General features: G+C 45.4%; 1 protein-coding gene across 6 annotated transcripts in view; it reads left to right on the top strand.

The window, feature by feature from the left end:
* Positions 1-15,726, top strand: part of SMOX (spermine oxidase) — a 46,800-nt gene that overhangs the window by 12,559 nt on the left and 18,515 nt on the right. For 5 of the 6 annotated variants that reach the window (XM_021394196.1, XM_021394200.1, XM_021394197.1 and 2 more), the window contains one exon: positions 13,425-13,659. In XM_021394196.1, coding sequence (XP_021249871.1) covers positions 13,452-13,659 — 208 coding nt within the window. In that variant the 5' untranslated portion in view covers positions 13,425-13,451. Of the gene's footprint in view, positions 1-12,134; positions 12,292-13,424; positions 13,660-15,726 lie in introns of those variants that run through there. The other variant, XM_021394199.1, reaches the window with a different exon arrangement.

Below are 15,726 nucleotides of genomic sequence, written 5' to 3'. Positions count from 1 at the left end.
AGTGCCCCAGTGCAGATCTTCATTAGAATCCCAGAATCGTTAAGGTTTGAAAAGACCACATCAAGTCCAACCATCAACCCATCACTACCATGCTCAAACTGTGTCCCTCAAGGCCTCTCTGTTAGGGTCCTTAGGGAGTATTTCAAGGTTCCTGAGCTTAGATCATAGAACATTGTAAGTCTGGAGTCAAGGGCTGTGACGGGCAGCTCTTTGGAAAGCTGTGCAAAGATCTTCTTCTGCAAAGATCCTCAAAAAGAGTGGCCTCTATTTCTGAAGGGGACATTGTGAGCAGGGAGAAAAACTTTCAGAACACATGTACCCCAGCGAGTACTTTCCTTTCGATAGGAAGATTTGTTGGAGAATGTTAATTGAGTCCCTTTTTAAATGAAGGAGGCTTTGCTTCCTTCCCAAGTTTTCAAAACAAATTTTCCAAATACAGAGCCTATGTTTCATTCAAGTGTAAATCCTTTCTCTTTAACCTGGAAGTTATCCCAGAAAAAAAAAAAAAACAAAAAACCCATCCATTCACTGCAGGACAGACCCTCGTGGTTGCGGTGGAAAAAATGAAGTGGATCCAATTGTCCAAACAGGAAGGCAGTTAAGAAAAGACTTTGCTCAGTGTGAGGAGCTCTCATTTTGAGTTTAAATGCTTCTCCTACAAACTCGACTTTATGTCTCTGTTGCTTTTGAAGCATCACACAATAGCTGAAGTGTGTGCTAAATTTAGAAGTGGCAATTTCTTCTTGCCGACACGCTGGCTAATCTGTAGGCTGTATGGGTTTCAGCGTGTAGTTACAGGAGGGCTGCAGAAAGTGATCTGAAATTTATTGGCTCGTTATCTCTTCTGACTTGCACGTGGCTCAGTAGCCCTGTTGAGCATCTAGTGCTTTGTGCTAATTCTTTTTCATTTCAGGGCATTAATCAAAATGCTTTCTTTGGCACAGCGAGGTGCTAGTGCTGTTTTACTTGTGCCGAAGTTGAAGTGTGTTAGGGACGAGGCATGACATACTGAGCACAATGAGCTCTCATCTAGATGCATTGAAATTGTACTGTATTTTTAGCTGCTTTGTGGATAGGGCTGTAATTCTGTTACCCCCGTCACGCGAGAGGGCCGTGGGAGAGCAGATCAAACACAAGTGTCCCCATTCCCACTCGCTGCTGCTTTCCACATGACAAGTTTTCCTGCTCCGTGAAAACCACTTCAGATCTAAAATATCTTCATTTTTTTTTTTCCCCTGCCTATGCTGTGTAATTTGTTTCTTTCCGTGCAGTGCTTCGTCTTAATTCTGCTTGGAGAGGATTTAATGAAAAGGAGCAAAACCGAATTTCCCTTTGTTTCAGTAAGATGTCTTGAGCGTCGCAGAGAAGAAATGCTTGTGAGCTCAGATGTGTCAGGAAGGATGAAAGGCACCTTGCAGAGGGGGATAATCCATCACTTGTGTGCATCCCACAGCACTCAGGCTGCTGTTCCCTGCAGGGCATTCAGCAACCTCAGAGCACAAGAACTCAACCGGAGGACAACATTTCATCACCAGGCTTTGTTTTGATGTTTGCAGCAAGGTGGATGCAAAGCTAAACGTGTCAGTGCTGTGTTCTCGTCCCTTCCCTCTCCCACCCGTTGTCTTTCGCCAGCTGCTTCTGCTTTGTGCTCTGTTTGGTGTGCCTCCGTATGAGCACTCAGCTGGGAAATCCCTCAGCGGGGTGACTTGCTGCATGATTCCCATGCAGGATATAGCAATCACAGAATTTCTGCGAGTACGTCGAGATGACCTGAAAGCAGACAGTGTTTGATGTCTGTGCTTTTGCACTGAAACATTAATAACGTCAGCGCATGGAGGTGGCATATGCAAATCCCACACCTCAAGGAGCACGGGGAAAAACACCTTTCTTCTTCAAAGGAAGCCTCTGGTGGGTAAAAATCTCAGAAAAACACTCTTCCAGCCGTGGCCTAGACTGCATCGAGATCTAAGGACATGCTTCCCAGCCTGATTTCCCCTGCCTTGGGGCTCTTGTCTGATGTGTGAGCGTGTTAGTGCAGAGAGCTGAATGGAGAAAGCTGTGTATTGCAGCGTGCTGAGCCAGCCCTGCTTGTGTGTGCTGTCTCAGAGCTGGAGCACGGTTGTTTGCAAGTGATATTCCAGCAAAGCACAGCCTGAGATAAGTCCCCTCGAAGCTGCTCTACCTGCAGAGACACAAATTTCCTGGATTCCTGGCTGCTCTCTTCCAGGATGAAGTCAGCCCAGTTATTGTGGGAATAAATCAGTGCAGTGTTTGGCTTTTCTAATTTTGGTTCCCATCCCCTAGTGTTTCTGTTGCACTTAATGATTTTCCCTGTGGCTTGAATGGTAAAGATGTGGTAAGTGCTTGGGGATGGCTTGAAATCAAAGATTCAGTGTGGGTGTTGTTTTCAAACAGGGAATAAATGCCGCTATTTAGAAAGTTGTGTTGCTATTTCAGGGCAGTTTGTTGGGTCTGGATTCTGAGAAGTGGTGAGAAAATATAATTGCTTTTGGCCTAGCACGTCTCATATGGTGTGTCCTGAAATAATCCTCATGCACACATTGAGTTGGAACGGAGTACTGAGCAGATTCATTCCCTGTCTCACCCTTCTATTACGCAGAATAGGAGGAGGAGAAGATTCCTGTTGAAACTTTGCTCCCAAGCTTGCTGCAATGAATTTAAAACCCCAAACCGCAAAGAATTCCCAAATGCAGTTGGGACACCAGTGTTTATTTGACTGAGACCCCATTGTGTTCTGAGTTGTGCAAACATGGGCATGTTTCCTATTTAATTAAGGCTGGTTTTATCAATTAAGTTTCCCAAACAATTGGAGAGAGAAGGAGGGTAGTGAAGATAAGATCGCCCGGCTGTGCAGATGGGATAGGGCACAGCTCTTTTTGGCACTCAGAACACGAGTTCTGCAGGAAACTTGTTTGCAGCATTGTTCTGATCCATTATGCAGTGGTTTCAGCTTGTTACCTCTGTTTTTTCTTTAGTTTGGTGTCTCTCTCTCCTTCCTTTTACAGTCCTGAACACCAAGCCTTTGATGGGAAGCATAACAGCAGCAGATGCCTCCCAGTGCTAGATGTCATTGAGGAGCTGGAAATCAGGGGAGGGTTCCCAGCAGTGTGTCAAACTGTGCTTGGCAAGCTTGTATTGAATCTCCAAACTAACTTTGAACAAGAAATACAAGAAAACAATGCAGGTTCAAAGTAAAAGGCAGGCCAGTTGGGTTGCTTGTCCTGGGTAATTCAACAGCTCTATTCCTGAGCTCTTTACCCTCTCCACTGTGCTCTCCTCATTGAGGCTCTGGCCAAATCACAGGGTTGGTAGGTCCCAGATGGTCTATAGTATGCAGAAACACAATGATTTTCACTACAGGTGCTAGGATTCGAGGTTAGATCATGATTTCCATTGCTAGGGTTAGGATAGAGCAAGGGGGAATGGTTTTAAGCTCAAGGAGGGAAGGTTTAGATGGGATGTCAGGGGGAAGTTCTTTACAGAGAGAGTGGTGGGGTGCTGGAACAGGCTGCCCAGTGAGGCTGTGGATGCTCCATCCCTGGATGTGCTCAAGACCAGGTTGGATGGGGCCCTGGGCAACCTGGGCTAGTGCTGGATCTGGAGGTTGGTGGCCCTGCCTGTGGAACTTCATGATCCTTCCAACCCAAGCCATTCTATGATTCCATGATAGGAATATCCCGTTCACTGCAGGAGGCTGAACACCATTCAGGTGCCCCTATTTTCTCCAGCTTCTCCTGATGCGGGAACAGAGTGTTCTGGCAGCGTAAGCTCTCTGTTGTGATGAAGCAGATCATAGAATCATAGAATTAGCTAGGTTGGAAAAGATCTACAAGATCATCCAGTCCAACCATCCACCTACCACCAATAACCCCACTAAACCATGTCTTCAGATGTTGTGGGATGTCTTCTAGGTACGGGAGACCTTGTACCTATCTCCACAATCTCCCGAAACAAAGGGCATGCCGGTGTGCCAGCTTCAGTTTCTACTTGTTTTGTCTTTGGGGGATTTGTAGAGCAGAGGGTTTTTTGGTGTTGTGCAAGGAACGTGCCAAAGCTGTGCTTTTTGCTGCCACTGTGACTCTTTTGGATGTGCCCCGTGTCATGCTGTAGCCTCTGGCACAAGCACTGCTCTCATCAGCTGTGTGGGCAGGAGGAGCTCCACAGCCTGCATCTCATGGCACCGACCCTCTGGACAGGCTGCATTCTACCAGGCTGTCAGAGGGACCTGTGATACTGAAGATATCCTGCTCTCTTCCCAGCACTTGGGAGCTGGCTGAACCTGCTTGATTCTCGTGCTGCCCTTCAGCCAGAGGAACAGGCTTGAGAATCAGCCGCAGGCCAGCCAATTATTTTGATTTATTTTCTTTTCCCTCGGATGAGAAGGATTTGAAAAACACATAATGGTTGCTCTATATCAGAGCGCTATAAATGGTGTGATTCATTCCCTGCGTTCCTGGCATGACGTTCTTTGGTTTATTTTTTGGATATCCTTGCAGTCTGGTTTGTGCCAAGCGCTGTATGGAAGTGCCCTGTGGCAGACAACCTGCTCTGCCCATATGTTGGCTTTTAAAAAAACCACCTCATAAGAGGAAGTCTTTACAGTGCATGCCAAGATGCTTGGGGCTTGTTAAATATAATCTGCTTGTCAACAACTACTCAATTGAAAAAGTAGCACTGGTGTGAATCAGTTTTGAACAAGTTCATTTGACTTGAGGGATATTTGAGGCATTAAAACAAGCTGGATCACAGTGGTAAAAAATGTGCAGTGGTCTCCTGATGAAAACCATGAGCCAATAACCCTTAAAAAAAAAAAAAAAAACAACCAAAAATCTTGCCCTGTAAACATTCAAAAGTGTAGAGATTTTCCAAATTTTACCAAATTTGTGATGAGCCTGAAGAGTAAGGGAGGCTTCCTGAGCTTCTTTATGGCTCAAAGAGTGTGTTATTGTAGATGCTGCTCTGTTTGCATCTCCCACTGTCCCTGGGCTGCTTGGGCTGGTCACTCAGAGATGTGGACACCAGGCAGCTCTGTCTTTTCTTGCAACATAGCTTCCAATGAACATTGTCAGCTCAAGAAATCAGGTGCTCAGTGCCTCTAAACTCATCAGAGGTCATACCACAGAGCCTCTTCCAGCATCTTTGCTGATTCAGAGATAATTATTAAATGTCTGATTTGATGGTTTATTCTTTCTGACTCGCCTGCATGGTGTTATGGTTAGAGACAAAGGGGACAGTTGTCTTGGATCATGTGACAAATGCTGTTTCTCAGACCTTTTGTGTTGTTGTGTCGGAGAACTTAAGACGTTTCTGCTTCTTTTTCAAGGCCAGCAGTGTAAGGACTACAAGTGGAGCTGCCATTGGAGCCTGTAGCCCACAGAAGGTCTGATGGCCTCAACTCAAAGATCGAGCAGCCTTGGGCTGTTTCTCATTCATAGGGTCACAGAATCATTAAAACCAGTAAGATCCTCATGTCCAGCCCACCCCAACCCATCCCCGCTAACCGTGCCTCCAGGTGCCACATCTCCGAGGTTCTCGAACACCTCCAAAGACGGTGACTCCACCACTCCACTGGGCAGCCTGTGCCAATGCGTTACCAAAATTTGTTACTTGCAGGGTGGTTTTGCAGAGGTGAGTTGTCTTAAATCAAACACATGAAGGCGAAATAGCTTGCCAGACATCCCCTCAGGCCATCAGTGGTCACACTAGGGGTAGGGTCCCGTTATGGTGTGTATATTCAAGGAGCACAGCGTCTTTGCATCCTGCGAAGGGGAAACTTTTTTATATCCCGGTCTCTACCATGGGGCTGTGGGGAGGTGATGATAATGGAAGTGAGGGGTAAATGTAGATAAGACTTGAAGTGCTTTGTTATAGGTCTCGGCAGCCCAGGTAGGGTCATCTTCTCAGACTGGAGGAGACCTGATATAGTGATCAGAACCACGACACCTGAGTTTGGACAAGGCAAAAGTTAATGCTGTGATTTCCTTTTGTTTCTTTGGGAGTATTTCAAGAGGAAGAAGAATGTGAAGTCAGCCTGAACGTCTCTGCTGCTATCCAAAAACTGATGCTGATGGGGCAGAAGGCTGAGGGTTTGACGCATGGATAAAATGGGAAGCATCCTGTTCGTGCTGCTGTCTAAGAATACACGTGGTGTGTTATTACTGTGCTTCCTTCCTTGATGTCTGATCCAACTGCACTCTGCGTGTCACTGGGGTGGGTCAGTAATCTGTAAGTGGGGCTTGTCAGTGCTGATGTTAAGGTCAGCACTGCTGAGGAGCAGCATTTTCAGTGCCTCAAGACATTTGATGGTAAATTTCAAACCCTGTCCTCAATTTTCTGAAACCATTTCCCCTTATCCTATCACAGCAGACCCTGCTAAAGCGTCTGTCCCCTTCCTTCTTATGGTCCCCCTTTAGATATTGAAAGGCTGCTCTCAAGCCTCCTTGGTGCATTCTCTTCTCCAGGCTGAACAGCCCCAGCTCTCTCAGTGTGTCCTAGTAGGGCTGGGGATGTGGACCTCCCTGTTTATTGCAGGGGAGTTGGACAAAATGACTTCTAAGGGTTGGCTTGAACTCAAAAGATTCTATGATTCTATAAATGAACTGAGGTTCAAACTTGCTTTTCTCTGACAGCCACCCCTATAAATTCCAGCTGCAGAAACATAAGGCAGGGAACAGGTAGCAGAAGTGCTGGCTTGTCTTTGTGAAAAGCTGCCTGGCTTCCTTGGGCCACCATAATGGGGAAGATGAGCAGCGTGTGAGGAGGTGCTGAGGAGCAAGGGGCTGAAGTTGCACTGATGGGGGAAGAAAAACAGGGATTTGTGTTTCAAGCCCTGGAAAAAACTGCTTTCAAAACTGGTGATGTGCTGGGAAGGAAGGCTGCCCCTGACCACCACTTCTGGTGAGCTGTTGAAACGGGTCTCTTCCAGCAAGCCCTGCTGCCTGCAGGAGAGGCCAGCAGGACTGCCCTGGGGCTGGGTGACTTGTTCCTGCTGCCTGCATCCAGCTGGCAAACTTGTTTAGACTGAAATGTTGCCTTGCATAAAGCCTGAGCACGAGAATGGTGATGAAACACCGCTCTGCAGGAGGTGAGTTTCCAGCATGCGCAGCCAACATGAATTAGCCTTGATCTCAGCGGTGCGTGTGCTATCGATGTCACAGGTTTACGAGCTCAGGAAGGGCACTGCTGTGTCCGTGGATGGCTGAGGACCACGCTGCTCCCGCAGCTCTCCAGGTAGCAGAGCAAACAAGGTGTGCCTGCTTCCGCTGCAATAAACCTGTTGCAATCTTACCGGGTCGGTGTTTGCACAACTGCGGAACAAAGGCAGATTTAACAGCTGCCTGTTCCATTCACTCATGCATCTCATGCACTCATGACTGATGTGGAATACTTAAGTTCAATTAATAATTCTCCTGCCTTCTGCTTCCGTGCTTAACCTGTGATGGTGTAAGTGACTCTGAAAAGGGCTGCGAGTGAGTTTGACAGGGAACTGGCTGGGTTAGGAAAGAGGGGGGTGAGGGGAAGGCAAAAAGAGAAGGATCTTCCAGTTTGACATGTTTACAGCCTGGAGAGCTTGGAATGAGCATCCTGAAACAACAGGCTTCTGAGAAGGCTGATGAAAGGGGACAAGAGGGAGAAGTTACAAAACGGGTGTTTGTTGTGCCAGGAGCCGAGGGGAACCACAGCCAGCAGCATTGCCATTCTTTTGTATGCATTTGATGAAATAATGGAGATCATTACAGCTATTAGGGAAAAAAAAAAAAAAAAAAAGCTTTTGAAACGGAATCCAAAAGTTTGCTTTTTAAAAAAAAAAAAATTATTTTTTATTCCCCATTTTTTTGGGCACCACTGGAAGCCACCTGTGTGTGCTCTGTCCCTGTGACACCATCCTAGCAATGCTCGTGCTTGCAGCTCCATAGCTCTGTATCCAGGTGGTTCTGGAGCCTATGAGAAGTTCATTTTAGTTCTGTTTCTGAATTGGTCTGGCTTCTGCTCTTGGTTGCTCAATCTTGCTTTATCTCTGCCTGGATTAAATTAGATCGTTGCTTTCAATTCTTCATTGTTGGTAAACACTCTTCAGACTGTGAGCAATGAACCTGTATTACAAACATATGTAGTGCCCCTTGGTATGTTGATAGTATTCTGAATAATTGCAATTCAAATAATAGTAAAATAGTAATGTGTGGATTTTTGTGCTTCCATTTACTCTTTCCTATGAAATGAGATCTTGTCCTTTTTTATCCAAGTTCCTTTCCCACAAACGCAATGAATACTGTTGTTTAGGTTGCTGATTAAGGATGATGCTTAATTCCCAGCCAAGGAAGGCTCAGTGGGAATAAAGGGATTCTAGGAAACTTTGGTTTGCGGGGGATTTCTCTGTGTTGATTACGCATTTCTCACACTCAAGCCTGACTGTAGCTGCTGTTAACATGAAGATTGTTAATTCAGCACTCTACAGAAGGACTGAAAAGTTTGGTCAGATGTTGTGGTGAGGAGGGACAACCAGGATCTCGTGCAGGAGTCTTGGAATGGTGTGTGTGTGTGAGTACAGTCCCTGGCTGCCTGTTTTGGGGGTGCACCTCCTCCCAGCCTCATTTGAGCTGTCTAAAGCTATGTCCAGATATGTAAGTATGGTTACATCAGTGGAGATGGTCCTCTTCTCCCAGGTAACAGTGATAGGACGAGAAGTGGTGGCCTTAAGTTGCACCAAGGTTGGTCAGGTTGGATATTAGGAAAAATCTCTGAAAGAGCAGTAATGCATTGGCACAGGCTGCCCAGGGAGTGGTGGAGTGACCATCCGAGGAGGTGTTCAAGAACCATGGAGATGTGGCACTTGGAGACATGGGTCAGTGGGCATGGTGGGGATGGGTCGGGGTTGGACTTAGTGATCTTAGAGGTCTTTTCCAACCTTAATGATTCTGTGATTCTATGAAAATCAGCAGGCTGGATTACCCTGTGATGCTCTCCATTGATGGACAGGTTGCAGACAGCAGATGCAACTTGACACCCAAAATATAACGAGAGGAGAAGAGTCCCACCTCAAGTGACCATTATTATCGTCTGTGGCATGCTGGGAGCTCACAGCCCCAGCTTGCAGACAACTTACTGTGTGGTGTGAAGCAAAACCTGAAGGAAGGGGAAGGTCTTTTTTTAAACTAGGTTAAAAAAAAAATAAAACCCAAGAAAATAAAACCTCATAGACAAACTTCTAAGCATGCAAGCTTTGTTTGCAGTGCATTGCCGTGTGTCATCACAGTTACGACAGTGCTACCATGAGGGTAGTATACGGGTGAGCTAAGAATAGGAGATTTCCTTGAGAAATGTTTTTGTTTATTTTATTTTTGTATTTTATATTGTCTGAACCTCGTTGACCTTTTCCTTAAGGCTCCTAGAAGAATAGAGAGTATTGTTGTAATAAGGATGGCAGCTGCGAACAGCCGTGTTTCCCCGGCTTCTTCCTTGTGGGCTGCAAGGTTTTGCTGGCAAAGTTAGAAGAAAATCATTAAGTGGACATACCTCTGAACTTTGGTGGTTTTGCTGCTGGAATAGAGGAAGGTAATACTGGCAACCAGGGTGCAATACTAGGAATGGAAGCCCAGGATTCCAAGTTGGTACAATGACTGAAAGAAGATTTGAAGAAGATTGAAGAAAGTAAATTGTTGCAAAGATTTGCCTGTTGGGAAGCAGCAGCTGAGCTCAAGTTTTTCTTGGGAATGTTTTCGGGGATTTTTTTAAAGATATTTTTTGTAATGGGGTAACTGGACAGTAGTGAGAAGGGACAAATGAAGGGTAGTGGACTTAAGCATGGGCAGCGTGGTGATAGAACTGAGAAAAGACAGCAGGTCTGGGAGATGAAATGACTAAAATACCATGAGTAAGGCACTCGGGTATATGGGAGGTAAGAGGATCAAAGATGCATTTTTAAGACTCAGTGGAGATGATGTGGATATATACATATATATGTATGTAGTAATTGGATGTAACCCTGGCTGGTGGCTTGGCAAATACTGATGGTAGGGCATTGCACATTACAAAAAAAAAAAAAAAAAAAAAGTATTTTATGTGCTTCTCTTACTTAGGAAGCTCACAGTGTATAAATAATACTGAAATAGAGTGCAGTGAGGATTCATAGATTTTTATTGTCTGTTCATTTCACAGTGAAGCATACATCTGATTGGGAAGCCCAGGCTCTTGCTAAATCTTAATTGCCTTCCCCTGCTGATCATACGGTAAAGGTTGTTGGTTAATTAAGGGTGGTTTCTACATCAGGATTCTGAACACACAAAATAACCTGTTATTTTCTCATCTGTCTAGACAGCTCACCTAATCCAGTATTAAAATTCTGAAACAGAAGGGAAAAACATTTTCTTGAAGCTTTCATGTGAAGAATTCACATGAGTTTGCCAAAGCCAGGATTAGGAAAGCTGTACTTAAAAAGCTGAGCTGCAGCTGTTTGTATAGGGTGTAGATGGCAGAAAAGATATTTCTTTACTGTGGCAACTGAAATACTTGCATTGACATGTTGTCTGGAGACTGGCTGAGAAGTGGAGAGCACTGTAGACTGTGTATGGGTTGTGATAAGTCCTAGAGGCTTTTCTATTAAGAGCTATTTCAGCCACAGATGATAATAGCTAACAGGTGAGGAACATCTAGGCAGGTTATGATTTATTTCTTCTTGAAGAAGAGATGACTGGGATCATGCGTGGAGGTCCTTAGCACTGAGGAAGATGGGAGCAGGGGATACTGTTTGGTATTTCCTATAAGATAGTTTTGGAAGATGTTCTCAGTTTTCACTGAGCAGTGATTTTGAAACCACCAAAAGGATATGAATGTTTGCCTAAGGTTAATAGACTGTGGAGCTCCTCAACACAGAGCTGATGTGAAGGCCAGAAGTAGAGAGGAGTTGAAAAGGGAGTAGGCAAGTGCAAGGGGAAGAAGTCCCCAGGGGTTGTTACAGTCAGAGGTGTGGATGTTTGCTCCACCTTATGACATCCCTGTTGGGCTTACTGCTAGAAAATAGGAGAGCATTGTTCCTATTTGTACCAATCATACTCTTCAATATGACTTTCTGTGGCAGTTCTTAGACACCCTTTTCTTTGCCCTTCATATCCCAGTGATGGGCTTCCCTGAGCCTTTGAATTGAGAGGTCCCAACATCCATGGCCAATTTTATAGATCTTAAAAAAAAAACAGAGAAATCTCACTTCTTACCTTGTTAGATAAAAAGTCAGTAAATTGACACGCTTGGGTTGGGAAGTGAGGGAGTACTGGTTGATCCACTGGCTGCTTGCCCCTTGTGAAGCCTTGGGACAAGGCCCCACGGAAGGTAGCATCATCACTCAACCTCCAGAGAAGATGAGTGGTGATGGAAGTTGTCTGCAACTGGGCTCTTGACCCATCTCATTGCTTGCTGTAGGGAAGGAGCTTTGCATCCTCCTCCTCTCTTCCTGCTCTGGAGCTTTTCTGTTAATTGCAAAACCAGGGGGAAAATGTTCTTGCTGCTACTTCCTCAAAGTATTGTAGTGCTTTTGAGTACTGCTTGCTCAGCAGCAAGTCCAGCACCTCGTGTTAGCAGCTCACAGCTTTCCCACTTGTCAAATGGCCATGGTTCATGACACGTAGACTAGAAAGCACTGAGTGCTTGACGTGTTTGACTTCGGCTTGGAAATAACTCTTCAAACACCAGTGGCTGGCTGCCTGTGACAAGTATCTGCTAGCCAAGATCTGCTCATGAGGAGGTGACTGCTGTTAACAGCAGGTAGCAGTTTTTGGCCTGGCTCCGTGTCACCTGTTCCGTTGTCCAGTGGCAGTTGGAGCATGCTGCACAGGCAGTTTGCTGTAGGCACTGTGCTACTACCTCTTGCAGGTAAGCCCACACAGAGTGAATTGAGTTGAAGCTACTTGGCCTGAAACTGCACATTTTCAAAATGGTTGTCAAGAGTACCTGGAAGACAACTTTATTTTTTACACCGCTGCTTATATCTCTGTTGACTGCAGTCTGGTGTCACTTCTTCTACAGAGGGCAGGAGATGTTTGGCCAACACACAGAAATACTTTAGGGTCCTGGAGTAAAAGGAACTCTCCAAATGACATCACTGTTGCTTTGTATTTAATTAGCACGTCATATACGACACTAGTTGAGCAGTTTCTCAAGCACAGAGGTTTGAAACTTCTCCTGATGATGCAAGGGAGAAACAGGAGTCTTTGATGCTGGCAAGATGTTTGAAGAATTGGGAAAGAGCTCAGAAAGGAGCATCCAGTAGCTTGGCAGCAGGTAAGCAGCAGTGCTAACTTTTTGGGTTTCAGTAAGTGTTGGGTATGGAGGGCAGTAAGAAACCTGGGAATTTTGTACATGCCTTGTCCAAATTGTTGGGCACCGTCTGATGCCTGGGCTGAATCCTGGGCTGTGTGTTTCTTGTTACCAATCAGAACTGATATCTTCTTGGATTTGGAGGAGTGTGGGACTCTGTGCCTGGTTTCTTGGTGCTCTTGAGGACGGGTGTGAACCTACACTGAGCCAAATGTCCTGACACTGACATTTGTGTATAATGACTTTCTACTTGGGCATCCCTGATTAAGGTCTAACCTTAACCGTGAAGCTTAGGTTGTGTACTAAAAGAAGGCAGTGGGACTTGAGAAGTAACGGCATACACAGTTAAAGAGATGGCCTCTAGAAGTCTGCAAAGAAAAATGTGGCATACTGGTTGGAGAAGCACTTGGATGTGTTGGGTAGGTGGAAGTAAAGCTGTACTAGTTGGGTCTGCTGGGAGGTTGAACCTCTCCTCATCAAGGAATAAGGCAGTTCCTGATGTGTCAGGACAGTGTTGGCTCTAGGGGCTGCATCACATGGCTGTGAAGTTTTGAACTGCCTCTCGTTGGCTTTCATCAGTTGAAGCGTTTCCTCCATCTGTACCACTTCTGTAATGATTGGTTTTGATATCTGATCTCTATGCTTTGAGCTAAATCCTCTCTACCTTATCCCGTCGTTATGTGATCTGAAGCTGGTGCTTTGTGGTTGCCACAGAGGCAAAGTGAAGCTTCATTAGTGTGCTGTGGAGCTTGTCGGCACAGGGTATGTGGTTTTCTCTTTCATTCTTTTAAAGTCTTTACCACAAAATTGCCACTTCTGGAGGTTATATTAAGAGATGGGAGTTTGAAAATCCTTTGGCTTCACTGGAAATAGTCTGCATGGCACAAGAGGGTGGGGATTTCTCCAGTTTCCAGTAGTACTGCTTCAGGCCAGAAGGCTGTTGCAACCCAATTTGACCTTAGTTATCCTTCTTATGCATCCCAAGTTCACTGTCTGCCCTGCTGGACATTTACTTTGCAGAGTTTTTTGGGATTTTTAACTGCTGAGGATACCTTTGAGCCAAGTTCCCTCAACACGCTTGTCTGCTTTTTCCGCAGGTTCCTTAGAAAGAGAGCTTGGACGGCATGCAAAGTTGTGAAATATCTGGAGACAGCACGGATGATCCTCTTAGTAGCGGCCTACGGAGAAAACAACAGCCTCGAATAGTAGTTATTGGTGCTGGGCTTGCAGGCCTGTCCGCAGCAAAAGCGCTCTTGGAAAGTGGTTTCACGGATGTAACTATCCTTGAGGCGACTGACCGAATTGGAGGCCGCGTCCAAAGTGTGAAACTTGGTAAGAGCGGTGTTTCAAGGGGAATCGGGCATCCACTGGGCTCTCTGTTTTTTTAAATGATGGCTGTTTTTTGTATTGTTAAACTTGCAGAAGATTTCTTGGCACTGCTGGGCGTGTAGACCCTTGGGCAACTCTCAGGGTGGATGGGTTGATAGGAGTGTGCTACTCACATCTTCCAAGGCTGCTCCAAAATGGGCCATGTTTCTGGACAGCGAAGGTCTTGCTGATAACCCTCTCTTGTACAAGGAGCTCTATGAGAAGTGTTAGGTGATTAAATAACCATAAAGGATGGCTTCCACCAATATTTTCAGCTTGACTACTGACTGGAAACAATCAGTAAATCTCCTAGGTAGTCTGTTTCTTTGTGACTTACATCATAGCAAAGGGGCAAGCTCAGTGCTATTCTGTTTCACAAGTAGCCCCATTCCTTTCCCTAGAACTGCTCCCTGTGAATCAGGCTGCTGGAAAAACCTCTTCAGTGTATCCTTTCATACTGGTTTGTGGCTTTCCTACCTCTGTGGCTTCCTTTCTCCTCTCCAGTGAGTTGGAAGGGCTTGTAAAACCTCTACATTCAAAATTACTGGAACAAGTGTAGCCCTTTGCAGCACAGTAGTCAATGAAACTTTCCCTTGGTATCTAGAAGGGCATTGCCCGTCTCTTCACCATAAGAGGCAGAAAGCTCTTCACTACTGAACTGCTTTCCTGATTTCAATTAACTAGTTCTGTTTAATGATACCACTGTGTATTTATTAGATTTCGCCTCTTGCTGGCCTCCTTTTTTTTTTATCTTTCATTACTTTCTATATTTTACTCTATAGACTCACCACAATAAATAAACAGCAATGTCCTATGAACTTTTAGAAGGGAAATGAATGAAAAGGCAGTTGAATAGGGCACTTTACGTTCTGCTGAGACTTGGCATAGAGTTTAGAATGGGAAGTGTGTCCTCTACGCACAATACACTGTATTAAAAATATCCTGGATCGTGTCTGCAAGAGGAGGGAAGTGTCAAAGATCTGAAATCTTCAGGGAGCAATGTATAATTTTGCCAGTGCACCTGTGAAATGATTCTGTGCTACCAGTACAGAGAACGGTTCTCTCATTGGGCACCTTCACCAGTTACTCATCATGTCTTTACCTTTGCTGGGAACCTACCTCCTGTTGGTTATCACTTTTAACTAATATGAGGCAGGAGCGAGGGAGCTCTGGGGAGACCTGAAGCAGCCCTTCAGTATCTACAGGGGGCCTACAAGGAAGAAGAGGACAGATTCTTTAGCAGGATCTGCTGTGATAGGACAAGGGGAAATGGTTTCAAATGAAAAGAAGGGATATTTAGATTGGTTATAAGGAAGAAGTTTTTTACAATAAAGGTGGTGAGGGACTGGAACAGAGAGGTGGTGGATGCCCCATCCCTGGAGATGCTCAAGGTCAGGCTGGATGGGGCTCTGAGCACCTGATGGAGCTGTAGGTGTCCGTGTTCACTGCCGGGGAGACAGAGTAGGCACTGAACCTTTAAAGGTCCCTTCCAACTCAAATGATTGTCTATGGTCTTTTTCAAGTTGTCAAGATTATATTGTGTAGGGATTGACTGTATTGACTGCAGTACTTTCCCAAGGTGGGAGCATGTTCTGCAAGAAGTAGCACGTGCCCACAACCTCCCTATGTGCTGGTACAAGGGCAAAAGGTCAGTATGATCTTTAAGATGTACTTTTTTTTTTCCATTCCACACTGCTCCAAACAGCAAGATTTCACCTGGGGCATGCAAGACCTGCTCATTTTTCTGAACTGGTTAAACCTTCCAAAAATGGTTACACAAAAGTGGTTATTCTGGGTCTTCGACATATGACCACTTTGATCTGCTTGTCTAAGTGGCATTTGAATGTTACACTTCCCTAGCCACTCCTTGACTAAAGATCTGCTTTAAATCTTCAGCAGAACAGGTGGACCCTCTGGGACAGGTGAGGCAGAGGGTTTCTGTTGCTGGGTTGTGTGTTTCTTGTACACGAGCCATGACATCTGTCCCCGCTGTAGATATTTCACGACAGGATACGCAAGGAATAGTCAGGG

The sequence above is a fragment of the Numida meleagris genome, chromosome 4 (genome assembly GCF_002078875.1).
Source record: "Numida meleagris isolate 19003 breed g44 Domestic line chromosome 4, NumMel1.0, whole genome shotgun sequence".
Lineage (NCBI taxonomy): Eukaryota > Metazoa > Chordata > Aves > Galliformes > Numididae > Numida > Numida meleagris.
The sequence above is the reverse complement of the archived record's forward strand: the minus strand, read 5'-3'. Positions and strand labels throughout refer to the sequence as shown.